This window comes from Anomaloglossus baeobatrachus, chromosome 6 (assembly GCF_048569485.1).
Source record: "Anomaloglossus baeobatrachus isolate aAnoBae1 chromosome 6, aAnoBae1.hap1, whole genome shotgun sequence".
Classification (NCBI taxonomy): domain Eukaryota; kingdom Metazoa; phylum Chordata; class Amphibia; order Anura; family Aromobatidae; genus Anomaloglossus; species Anomaloglossus baeobatrachus.
In genome coordinates, this window is record NC_134358.1 from 81,479,645 (window position 1) to 81,493,371 (window position 13,727).

A 13,727-nucleotide genomic window follows, 5' to 3' on the forward strand; every position below is an offset into this window, starting at 1 on the left:
TCTGCTACATGTCTGTCTGTGCCTGCTGTCAGCGGCCATGTAGCAGAGCTGAATGGCAGATGACATAGTAAAAAATACGCATTACACACGCATTACACACGCTAGTAAAATCATTAATTTATTCAGAAAAAGCATCGCACTTGCGTTGCACTCGGACCTAACGTGAACTAAAATCAGCCGAGTTTTTTTCAGCCCAGTCGGACCGATTTTACTCGCATAGATGTGTTTCCAGCCTAAGTCAATGAGAAGTTGCAAAAAGCAACAAACTTCAAAATTCCAGGGTTTTACATGCTTTTTTGCTGCAGAAACGATGTGTTTTGGAATACCAAAACGCATGCTTTTCTGACATCAAAATTATAGAATATGTCCCTTTACACACACACATAGTCTGACAATTAAATTTAAGAAAAATATAAATTTATTTTAGTAGTGTCTTTGTAATCAAAACGCATCTATGTTTGAGCAATGGAAAAACATGTAAAAAGCGCTAAAACGCGGCTAAAACACGGTAAATACGCACGCGTATTTATCGTGTTTTGATGGTAAAAAGCAACTTTGGCAAAAGCAATTTGTGCCAAAACATGTGTTTTGAACTGCAACTAGGACAACGCAAAGTGCGGACATAGCCTTAGGTTTAATATAATTATGTATTATATTATGATCCAAGTGTGCATTGTGATACTGGACGGGCACAAGGTCTCCGAACCCAAACTTCATATATTCCTACAAGGCTGTTGAGGTAGAGTCAGGAGTCCTGCGGCCAGTGCGTACATTATGGTCCGTACTTGGACCATGATACATTAATGTATGAAACCAGTCTTATCCAAAGCCACCATATAAGGCCCTGTGCGCACAGTGCAATTTTTGTTGCGTTTTTTTATGCAGTTTCGCGTGCAGTTTCTTGCCCTAAACTGCATGCATTTCCTTCCTCAGCAAAGTCTATGAGAATTCAGAAAAGCTGTGCGCACGTTGCTTCTTTTTTGCCTGCAGTTCTGGGTGCAAAAAAAAGAAGCAGCATGTCAATTATTTTTCCGTTTTTTTCTACGTTTTTGCATTGAATATAGTGAAAAAACGCATGGGCAAAAATGCACCGAAACACGCCAAAACGCATCAAAAATGGGTAAAAAATGCATGTGTTTTTTCTATGCGTTTTTCTGCCAGAGGGTGCGGTTTTTGCTGAAGAAACAAAACTGCAGTGTGCGGATATTGCCTAAGGCCTTATTCACACGTCAATAATGGAAAAAGAAAAATAAACCAGCTCATCCTTTTGGAGATTCCTTTAGCCAGAACAGGGCACGGAATTTTTTGTAGTTAGACCTCACTACAGAAGTTTTAGGAAAAAGGAAGGTATCCAGCATCCAGTTCCGATTAATATTAAAAGTTATATGCCTGTCGGCATTCTAGTCTTAAGTAAAAACATCCATTTAGCCTCTCAGCGAAGTAACATTTCCCCCATGTCACCACCCCGTTTTGGTAAAACAATTTTTTCAGCTGCATTAACCTTCAAAAATTCAAGATTGCCTCCATGTTGGTTCTGAAAATGTTTGGACACGGCTGATAAACTGCGTGTAGTAGTGTGACTGACATCATAAACGTGTTCGGATATACGGCGTCTCGCGATGTACTACCCACATATTGAATTTGACATTCAGTGCAGGTTACAACATAAATCACACCACTGGATCCGCAATTTATTAATGTTTGAATTTTAAATTATTGTTTAGACACACATGAAACAAGTTTTGTTAAAATTCTTAAGGGATTTATCTGACACTGCCTCCAGAATTCCGTATTTGATGGATAAAAATTTTTCAACAAGAGTACCCAACCCAAGATTCTACCCAGAACAATCTAAATTACAAATAATGGATGATTTTCAGTACCTGGTAGAGGAAGATCTTATGAAAATAAATGATGACATAACCAAAAAAAAACGTTCCAATATCACTGTCTCTGAAAAACAAGCATTACGGACATTAGCAGAAAATGATCGTATTGTAATACAAAATTCGGATAAGAGGGGTTCGGTTACAATTCTTGGTGTTGGCTTATATGAGAGGGAATTAAAAAATATGTTAAAAGACAGCAACATCTATATGAAAATTAATCAGGATCCTACAAATAATATAAGAACAGAATTGGGAGAAATATTAAAACAAGGTTTAGATGTGGGAATTAAAAATCAAAAACAATATGAATTTCTTAATCCCCAATATCCGAGAATCCCTTTATTACATGCTTTACCTAAAGTTCACAAACAGGTGTTCCCTCCCCCCTTTAGACACATTATTTCGGGCATTGGGTCTGTAACTGAAAATCTATCGGAATGGCTGGACACCAGACTAATCCAGGCGTCACACGGTACGATATATCTGGCGACATGTCGTCGGGGTCACGTCGTGAGTGACGCACATCCGGCATCATCAGAGATATCGTACCGTGTGACACCTATGAATGAGCAGAAATACTCACCTTCTCGTTCATCGTTGACACGTCGTTCATTTTCATAATATCGACCCTCCTTCTGTTCCCCGGTTGTTCGTCGCTCCCGTGGCAGCACACATCGCTCCGTGTGACACTCCGGGAGCGACGAACATAGCTTACCTGCGTCCCGCCGCCAATGCAGAAGTAAGGAGGTGTTCGGGATGTTTACGTTCCGCTCATCTCCGCCAATCCACTTCTATTGGCCGGCTGCCGTGTGACGTCGCTGTGACGCCGATCGTCCCTCCCCCTTCAGGAAGAGGATATTCGCCGCCCACAGAGACGTCGCCCGGGAGGTAAGTACGTGTGACGGGGAGTTAACGACTTTGTGCGCCACAGGCAACTAATTGCCTGTGACGCACAAACGACCGGGGCGGGTGCGATCGCTTCAGCGATCGCACGATATATCGTCCCGTGTGACGCCCGCATAAGCCCCTTAGCTAAATTATCACCTAGCTATGTACACGATACGAAACATGTATTCAATATATTAAAAGGCATTTGAAAATTTACCTCCAAAAATATAGTACTTATTCCATCGAGTTTCAAACTTATATTGTGGATGTGACATTTTTTCTTCTAAAAAATAACTTTTTTCTTTTTTGGACGATTTTTTCCTACAATTGCAGGGTTGTTCGATAAGCTCAAAGTTTTCTCCTTCTCTCACCAACATTTTTATGTCTTGGTGGGAGGAGGAGTATATTTTTTCTGAAAAGAACCCTTTTATGTCTAGTATTTTTCTTTTCCTTAGGCCCGTTTCACACGTAAGTGAAAAACAGTGACGTTTTTCACTGGCGTGTAAAACACGCACATGTCCCTGCGTGTGCCGTGAATCACGGCACACGTGGGTTGTCTAAGTGCAATGCGGGCTCCGTTCTCCGTGGCCCGTGATTGCACTTAGTAATCAACTCACCTGCGCCCGCTCCCGCTCTCCATGGTGCTGATTGCTCCCGCGGTGCAGCATCCGGCCGGCGCTGACCCCTCCAGCAGCTGCTTCCGGGTCGGCTGTGTCGTGTATCATGAATATGCGCGACAATAATGAGCCGGCTCAGAAGCAGCAAGCTGCACGGGCTGCAGAGGACATCGCTGGACGCCGGGTGAGTTAAAATGTTTTTTTATTTTAAAAGCACGTTTTTTTCTGGCACGTGTTTCACGGACCACACCACTGCGTGGTCCGTGGAACATCAGTGATGCCAGAAAAAAATGGACATGTCTCCGTGCGGCAATCACGCACACGCAGGTACGCCGCACGGAGACACGTGCAGTGAAAAATCACTGACGTGTGAGCAGACCCATTCATTATAATGGGTCTGCGTATGTCAGTGATTCTGGTACGTTTAAAAAAAAGCACAAACGTACCAGAATCACTGACGTGTGAAAGGGGCCTTAGATATATTGATGACATGATAGTAATCTGGGATGGAAAAGCTGAGAATATAAAAAATTTTGTTGCATATTTAAATAACAATCCTTGCAACATACAATTCACGTATCAATATAACGCATTAACCATTCCTTTCTTGAATGTCAATCTGAACGCTGATTTAACAAATGGAGTAGTGGATTGTGACATCTATAGAAAATCTACAGCAGGGAATGCTTTATTTTATGCGACAAGCTGCCATCCACGTCACGTCATAAATAATATCCCGACGGGAGAATTTATTAGAGCTAAAAGAACATGTACATTGCAAAACGCATATGAAAATCAATGTAAAACCATAGATGGACGTTTTAAAAGAAAGGGCTATTTGCCAAAAATTATTGCTGAAGCAAAAGAAAAAACAGATGAGAAAACCAGAGAACAATATTTACAAAAGAAAAAAAAATATTCAAACTGGACTAAAAATTCGTTCACCCATGATTTTTTCAACTGATTTTAGTAGTGATTACTATAAAATCGTTAATGTCATTGAAAAATATCTCCCAATTCTGTATGTAGATGACACACTTAGGAATATTCTAAAAGATGGGGTCAAGTTCGTTTCCAAATGAAATAAAAATATTGCTAATATGGTTGCCCCTAGCGACCACCAAAACAAAAGCATTAAAAACAGAAGTAATAAAAAAAACCCACAAAATTGGTTGCCTTCTGTTGGTTCCTTCAAATGTGGACAAAAAAACTGTGGACTCTGTAAATTTATGATTAAAGCGGGCTTTACACGCTACGATATATCTAACGAGATGTCGGCGGGGTCACGTCGTAAGTGACGCACATCCGGCCTCGTTAGTGATATCGTAGGGTGTGACAGCTATGAACGAGCAGAAATATTCACCTTCTCGTTCATCGCTGACACGTCACTCATTTTCTAAAAATCGCACGTCCTGTTGTTCATCGTGCCCGGGGCAGCACACATCGCTCCGTGTGACACCCCGGGAATGATGAACTGCAGCTTACCTGCGGCTGCCGGCAATGCTGAAGGAAGGAGGTGGGCGGGATGTTTAGGAAGGAGGTGGGCCCATCTCCGCCCCTCCGCTTCTATTGGCCGGCCGCTGTGTGATGTCGCTGATTCCCTTCAGGAAGTGGATGTTCACCGCCCACAGCGAGGTCGTATGGAAGGTAAGTACGTGTGACAGGGGGGGTTACAACATTGTGTGACACGGGCAAGAAATCGCCCGTGCCGCACAAACGATGGGGGCGGGTGCGATCGCAAATGCAATCACACAAGAAATTGTAAGGTGTAAAGCAGCCACAAGCAAGACTGTTTCATGTGTGTCTAAACAAGAATTTAAAATTCAAACATTAATAAATTGCGGATCCAGTGGTGTGATTTATGTTGTAACCTGCACTGAATGTCAAATTCAATATGTGGGTAGTACATCGCGCACACTGAGACGCCGTATATCCGAACACGTTTATGATGTCAGTCACACTACTACACGCAGTTTATCAGCCGTGTCCAAACATTTTCAGAACCAACATGGAGGCAATCTTGAATTTTTGAAGGTTAATGCAGCCGAAAAAATTGTTTTACCAAAACGGGGAGGTGACATGGGGGAAATGTTACTTCGCCGAGAGGCTAAATGGATGTTTTTACTTAAGACTAGAATGCCAACAGGCATGAATGTTAGAAACGAGATTGCAAACGTCCTTTAATTATCCCACCCTACCTGAAACATGTGAATGTTACGAATTTTGATTGTTTCATCACTTCCTGTTCCTCTCTTTATAGTGGTATGTTATTTTGTATGGTGTTGCTTCAGACTAAGGACCTATTCGTCCGAAACGCGTCTTCAAACAGACACTGCTATGATGCGTTTTTTATAAATAAGGAACTATGGAATTCTTTAATGTTTTTTGAATAAAATATAACTTTTAATATTAATCGGAACTGGATGCTTATTCACATGTCAGTATTTTGCATCCAATTTGTATGCCAAAACCGGAACCAAAACTTATAGAGAAAAACTGAAATTGAAAGATTGATGCCTGTTCTCTGTTTTGGAGACACTCCCAGTCTTGGCAAATACTGATCAAAAATACAGATGTGTGAATGAGGCCTAAAAGTCTGTACAAAGGACGGATCTATGATATAGATTGCTATGTTACTTGTTCATATTTGTTTTCCAAACCTTGGGATGTTAATCTTATTTCTTTTTTTTTTACATAAGATACAGAATAATATTTTATAACATATCACAAAAAATAGTATAAAAGCGGCAACAAACAGAATGACTAAAGTAGTCATTAAAACAATTACTTTATAAAAAAAACAAAGCATAATTAAGGAACACGAATCATACAAGACGAGTTAAAATATGAAGTGCAGGGGAACAGACTAAAGGCCGCTTTACACACAACGACATCGCTAACGAGATATCGCTGGGGTCACGGAATTCGTGATGCACATCCGGCCTCGTTAGCGATGTCGTTGCGTGTGACACCTACGAACGACCACTAATGATCAAAAATACTCACCTAATCGTTGATCGTTGACACGTCGTTCATTTCCCAAATATCGCTGCTGGTGTTGGACGCAGGTTGTTCGTCGTTCCTGAGGCAGCACACATTGCTACGTGTGACACCCTGGGAACGACGAACAACAGCGTTCCTGTGTCCTCCGGCAACGAGGTGGGCATGTCGTTAATGCGGCTGGTCTCCGCCCCTCTGCTTCTATTGGTGGCCCGCTGTGTGACGTCGTTGTGACGGCGCACGAACCTCCCCCTTAAAAAAGAGGTTGTTCCCCGCCCACAGCGACGTCGCTAGGAAGGTAAGTATGTGTGACGCGTCCTAGCGATATTGGGCAGCGATTTGCCCGTGACGCACAAACGACAGGGGCGGGTGCTTTCACGAGTGACATCGCTAGCGATGTCGATACTTGTAAAGCAGCCTTAAGGGCTCATGCGCACGTTGCGTTTCCGCAGCGTTTTAAGCAGCAGCGTCTCATTGTCAAAATGCATTTGTTTTGGTTTTCAAGCCAAATCTATGGGATTTTGACAAAAGTCGTGCGCACAATGCTTTTTTTTTTAAACACAGCATTTTTAGTGTAAAAAATTTGACAAAATCTCTGCGTTTAAAAAAAGCAGCATGTCAATTCTTTTGTCCGTTTTGGTAGCGTTTTGTTATCATTGAAATCAATGAGATTTTAGAAAATGCATCAAAAAAAAAATATTGCATTTTCCCTGCATTTATGTTGCAATCCGCATGCTTTTTTTACATAAAAAAAGCATGCGTTTTGGCCTGTAAGTGAGGTCAAGAGGTTTACTGTTGACCTCACAGCCATCCCTAAATAAAATTAGAGTCGTACTATATTTAATATTAATTTAAATCAATAAATATTATTTAATATACTTTTTCTGAATATTCACATTATAGTGAATGAGTAGAAGCAGGAAATAACATCAGTAGTTTTTTTTTTCAAGTTGATTGATTGTAGAAACTTTACTTTCCATTGACAAAGTTTTATAAACGCATCAAAATTTAACCATGGAGAATGCATGGAAAAAGCGCTTAAAGCGCACTCAAAATGCACTCAAAACGCATGCGTATTTTCAGCAGGTTTTTTTGACACACAGAATTTTGACATTGTCAAATTCTGCCAGAGGATGCATTCATTTCTACAAGGTACAGGACGCAACGTGCGCACATAGCCTAAAGGCTACTTTACATGCTGCGACATTGCTAGCGATCTCATTAGCAATGTGAAATTCTAGATCGCAAGTGCGATCTTTTGAGATCGCACATAGGTTATTTTACGCATCGCTAATGAGATCGCTAGCGATGTCTTAGTATGTAAAGTACCCTTAAGACTATATTTACATGTCCAATAATCATCCATTCAGCAGCAATCTGTTGGCAAAAAGTAGTGCAAACAAAACCTTTTTTGTGTGTTTGAAAAAAATGTAGTTTTGTAGGTTTTGTTTATTTTTTAACATGTGAGTCTTTGGATCTGTTCACGGATTGCTATTTATTCATCCTTTTTCTTTCATTAGTAAAGGATATTAGGATCCATTTTTTTCTTCCTTGATAAGTTTCAAATGGAAGATAAATAGCACTTAACAAATCCGTTTTCCATAGACTGCAATGTTAAAAAAAAACGATTCTGCAAAAATATTTTTTTTCAAAAAGGGCAAAAAAGTTGTGTGTTCAGAACTTTTTTGACAACAAATCCGTTCTTATGGATGATTACTGGACTTGTGAACATAGCCTAAGCTATGATTATAAATTTGAAAAAGTTCAGTTTTATGTAATGAGCATTATTAGTAATATAGATTAGTATATACTGTATAAAGTGAGATATAGATGATAGATATGTGCACATTTTATCATTTTATTAATGTTTTATTGGGCTTCTTTTGCACGTATTTATATATACATAAAAGTTATTTGAGAAAAAAGAGATAAAAGTAATGACTAAATAAAATATAAACAAAAATTAGACCTGGTTGCATCTATTCTCCCACTACTTTATGTGCGTTTCGCTTAAGCTTCATCAGGGAGTGTAATGGCACCATTACTTACTAATTCCATCTTTATTTATTGTTTTGCATCTCTTCAGCCCACTTCACATTGCTAATAATTGTTTTGATTGGCTAAATGTAATTGATGATTCATTTTGACATTCTGTTTGTTGCCTTTTTTATGGGGATTTGTATTAGTTTATCATTTGCTCAGTTACTGTTATATATATACAGTACAGACCAAACGTTTCCACACATCTTCTCATTCAAAAGTTTTCTTTATTTTCAGGACTCTGAAAATTGTACAGTAGATTCACATTGAAGGCATCAAAACTATGAATTAAAACATATAGAATGAAATACTTAAAGTGTGAAACAACTGAATATATGTCTTATATTCTAGGTTCTTCAAAGTAGCCACCTTTTGCTTTGATTACTGCTTTGCACACTCTTGGCATTCTCTTGATGAGCTTCAAGAGGTAGTCACTGGAAATGGTTTTGCAACAGTCTTGAAGGATTTCCCAGAGATGCTTAGCACTTGTTGGCCTTTTTGCCTTCACTCAATGTCTTCCCCTATCCCCATCCTTCCTTCCCTCACCATTTTACAACTTTTGTTCCCTTTTTATCCTCAATAAAATTATATCCTGACCCAATATTAATCCTCCCTGATTTTTCCCACACCCATCTCTTCATAAAGTGTTTAATAATATAATTGTTTCTATTGCTCTGTTTTCATAAACCTATGTATATTCAAAAATTTAAGAAGCTAACACAACTTGATTCTTTATTAGCGATTATTAAAAACTTTTGAAAAACTTTTGCCTTCACTCTGAGGTCCAGCTCACCCCAAACCATCTCAATTGGGTTCAGGTCTGGTGACTGTTGAGACCAGGTCATCAGGCGTAGCATCCCATCACTCTCCTTCTTAGTCAAATAGCCCTTACACAGCCTGGAGGTGTGTTTGGGGTCATTGTCCTGTTGAAAAATAAATCATGGTCCAACTAAACGTAAACCGGATGGAATAGCACGCCGCTGCAAGAGGCTGCGGTAGCCATGCTGGTTCAGTATGCCTTCAATTTTGAATAAATCCCCAACAGTGTCACCAGCAAAGCACCCCCACACCATCACACCTCCTCCTCCATGCTTCACGGTGGGAACCAGGCATGTAGAGTCCATCCGTTCACCTTTTCTACAAAGACACAATGGTTGGATCCAAAGATCTTAAATTTGGACTCATCAGACCAAAGCACAGATTTCCACTGGTCTAATGTCCATTCCTTGTGTTCTTTAGCCCAAACAAGTCTCTTCTGCTTGTTGCCTGTCCTTAGCAGTGGTTTCCTAGCAGCAATTCTACCATGAAGGCCTGCTGCTCAAAGTCTCCTCTTAACAGTTGTTCTAGAGATGAGAAGGTGTGTCCAAACTTTTGGTCTGTACTGTATATACAGTATATATCTATATATATATATATTAAGGTATTTCCTGTTAAATAGTTTTTTCTTATATTATATAACATGTAGATTTGTGGTGACTTTACCTGTTCTGCTTTTTCTTCTAGATATGTGCATTGCTACTTCAATTTCCCTCCTGATGATTCTTATCTGTGCAATGGCCACATATGGTGCCTACAAGGTAAATTTAAGGTTTAGTCTTCATTTACCTATTTACCACCACAAAGTATATATTCACACTGAGCTTTTTGACATAGATTTTGTAGCATATTCACTTCAAAATCCACATCAAAGAGGATTGACACAGTTTTTTAATGTGGATTTTAAAGTGAATGTGCTTCAAAGTCCTCTTAAAAACCCCTCTGTATGAACCTACCCCAAGTCTCCTACTTTTGACCATTACCTTAGGCATCCTCAGGGCACATAAATTGAGCAGAAAAATCTTCAAATCATCCATAGAAAAATCCGCATCTGAGATACATGTGCATTAGTCATGCATTTTACTGCAGTTCTGCCTGGATATCATTCTCTGTATAGATAGGGGCTATTAGCATCTACCAGACCTTTCTGTGGACATTTGCAGTCCCACAAAGTTCATTTTAATCTATTGATATCCTAATAATAATAGTTTCCACAATTGGATGTGTTTAAAAAAAAAAATGTTCCTATGTGTCTCTGCTGTGTACTGTGTAGAGAAAAGCCCGGACGCCTGCCCTGAAGGGGCTCAAGGGAGGGCAACATGACTGAGGAGGGATGCTAGGCCTGAGGGTTAGCAAGGGGTTAAGGTGTAGGGCATTTTGTGCGGGAAAAATGGGAGGTGGAGTTGTCAGTTGTAGGATAGTATATATAGGGCCGAATTATGAGGTGGGAGGTTCATTCACTACCTGGAAGACGTCCGGAATTGTCCCGCCCACCCGTCCTTTTCAAGATTTCTGGAGATCGACATGGAGAGACGAAGAGGATTGACCTTGTCGCAGCAGTCGGCGTAAAGGAGGTGGGTATTTGAAGTCGGTGGATTGCACAAAGAGCGGTTGCGAACCCAGTGGAGGAAAGGGTTACCCTTGGTGGTGCAGTGGTATGGTTGGTGGGCCCCTGCTGTGCTCGGTCACAGCAGGGCATGTTAATGTGCTGGGTATCTTCGAGCCGGTGTGGTGCGGCTGAGGGCACATGGTGGAGCTGGTGTTGCAATCATGTACAACGGGACTCTTCAATTACCCCCCCCTCCTTTGCTGGTGGTTATGTTTTATGGAGTTATTACTATATTTATGAATAAAATGTTATTGATTATTTTGGTGATAATAAACAAGGCTGCTGTGGCTTTTTACATCCAATGTCACGCAGTCTGTGTCTTATTTTGGGTTGAGAAGCGGTAATAGGTGGATTACTGGTTTGGGTCAGTACGGCAAGATAGGGTCGTCAGTCAGACTTTCCTAAGTCATGGTCGTTTCTGACCGTGCAGGGACATGGTCTGATCATACCACAGCTCCAAGGCCAGGGAGGAAACAAAAAGTATACAGACTTTACAGCAGAGCATTGCAAATAATTATTTCTTTGAGGTAAAATATTTTAAAAGCAGGCATGGAAATGTTTTACCTCACAAGAACAAAAATCTGTGATCCCATGCTATCCTGTCTGTATTCTCTCTTTTGTTTTCTTCCCAGCCCAGGAGATGTGATATGATCAGACCATGTCCCTGTACGGTCAGACATGGCCATTACAAAGTACACAGCAGGGGCACATATATAACATTATCTCAGTCCAGGATCAATTTTTTTTAAAACACATCCTTTGTTTGTTTGTGTATTCCAAGAGCTATTGATTAAAGGGAACTATAAAATTAACTATATTCCCTACCCAGTGCCTCCTTCTGCTTGACGGACAACTCATTTGCTTGAACTCACATAGTACAGAGTGTGTCAGTAAAGCAGGAGGAGGCATTGGATGGGGAATAGAGCTGGAGTGACAGAGGCTTCAGATCTACCATTATCATTTGCATAGAAATCCAAACGCTGATTTTTCAGTAATGGAGGATCAGACTAGCCATGTAAAGGTATTGCTGGACTTATCTTTGAAAGAGCTACATGTGCATATAAGTAGTTTGGTGTATGAAATCCTACTGATAAAGTCACTTTAAGGCCAGAGTCATACTTGTGAGTGACTCACGTGAGTCTCACATACATCACATCACCCGGCACGGCTGCACACTCTCTGTACACGAGCGTCTCAGCTGCATAGAAATACATGCAGCCGACCCGCTCCTGTCAGGAGAGTGTGCGGCCGTGCCGGGTGATGTGATGTGAGACTCGTGCGAGATACGCGCAAGGTACTTGCAAGTGTGACTCCAGTCTAATGGATATTGTCGCAGAAATTTCAGCAACGTATGTGAATCCACTCCTAGGCCAAGTTTTGACCTTTAGGCCTTTTTTTCACAAGTAGTATCAGCACATTTTTGCGCCTGTGAAGTTGTAATTGCTTGTTCTTTTATTGCCTTCTAGCAACATGCAGCTTGGATTATTCCATTCTTCTGCTACCAAATCTTTGACTTTGCTCTCAATTCTCTGGTTGCTGTCAGCGTGCTCGTCTACCCGAACACAATTCAAGACTACCTGCGACAACTGGTAATGATATTAGATTTATATTTTGTACAGCTGTAGTGTACACATAAAACCACTGGGCTCTAATCGGAAAGTTATAGCATTACAATTGGATGTATATCAGATTGAGTAAAATGATTTACAGGACCCTGGTGCTTCAGCCATGTTGGTGTTTTGAACTTCCTCCTAGCTGCTATCCCTGTGTCTTTTCTGATTAGTAGGACCAACGCATCCTCATCATTTTGTTGCTACACACATATGACGTTGCGTTGGGCCTGATCAGTAGGTGCCAAAATACCATCATGCAAAACGAGGTTTGCAGGGCTTTGGAATTGTAGCCACAGACTTCCATCGTGGTTGCTGGACCAGGCTTCTGCAAATTATTTTGGTAAACTCTAAAGGGCGCTTTACACGCTGCGACATCACTAATGATATATCGTTGGGGTCACGTCGTTAGTAACGCACATCCGGCGCCGGTAGCGACATCTCAGCGTGTGACACCAATGAGCGACGATCAACGATCACAAAATCGTTCCAAAACGGTGATCGTTGACACGTTGCTTCTTTCATTAATATCGCTGCTGCCACAGGTACGATGTTGTTCGTTGTTCCTGCAGCATCACACATCGCTATGTGTGACACCGCAGGAACAACGAACATCTCCTTACCTGCGTCCACCGGCAATGCGGAAGGAAGGAGGTGGGCGGCATGTTCCGGCCGCTCATCTCCGCCTCTCCTCTGCTATTGGCTGGCCACTTAGTGACGCCACAGTGACGTCGCTATGACGCCGAACGCACCTCCCCCTCGAAGGAGGGATTGTTCGGCGGTCACAGCGACATCGCTGACAAGGTATGTGCGTGTGACGCTGCCGTGGCGATAATATTCGCTACGGCAGCGAGCACCAAATGTCGCACTAACGACGGGGGCGGGTGCTATCGCGTTCGACATCGCTAGCGATGACGCAGCGTGTAAAGCACCCTTAAGGATATGTGCGCACGATCTGGAGTGCCAGCGTTTTGGATACAACACGTTTTCCTTTGTAGAGATGCTGGTGTCCTATGCGGGAGAATGCGTGGTCTGTGCCCACGATCAGGATTACTAATACAGCGTATTTTTGCTGTGTTTTCCCACTCAAAACGCACGTGTTTCCGCAAGAATAAACTGACATGCTGAGCCTTGGAAACCCGCACCACATGTCAGTTTACAGAGTGTCTTAAAGAATCATAGTGAGCGTGAGATTTCTATAAATCCCGTCCACTGTGCTTATACTGTACAACGTAGCAATTTGGGAGTAACAAAAACA

General features: G+C 41.4%; 1 protein-coding gene across 1 annotated transcript in view; it reads left to right on the top strand.

Annotated features, from left to right (window-relative positions):
* LAPTM4B (lysosomal protein transmembrane 4 beta) overlaps positions 1 to 13,727 on the top strand; it is a 186,443-nt gene that overhangs the window by 86,341 nt on the left and 86,375 nt on the right. The window contains exons 3-4 of the mRNA XM_075353066.1: positions 9,938 to 10,011; positions 12,326 to 12,448. Of these exons, the coding sequence (XP_075209181.1) occupies positions 9,938 to 10,011; positions 12,326 to 12,448 (197 nt within the window). The remainder of the gene's footprint in view (positions 1 to 9,937; positions 10,012 to 12,325; positions 12,449 to 13,727) is intronic.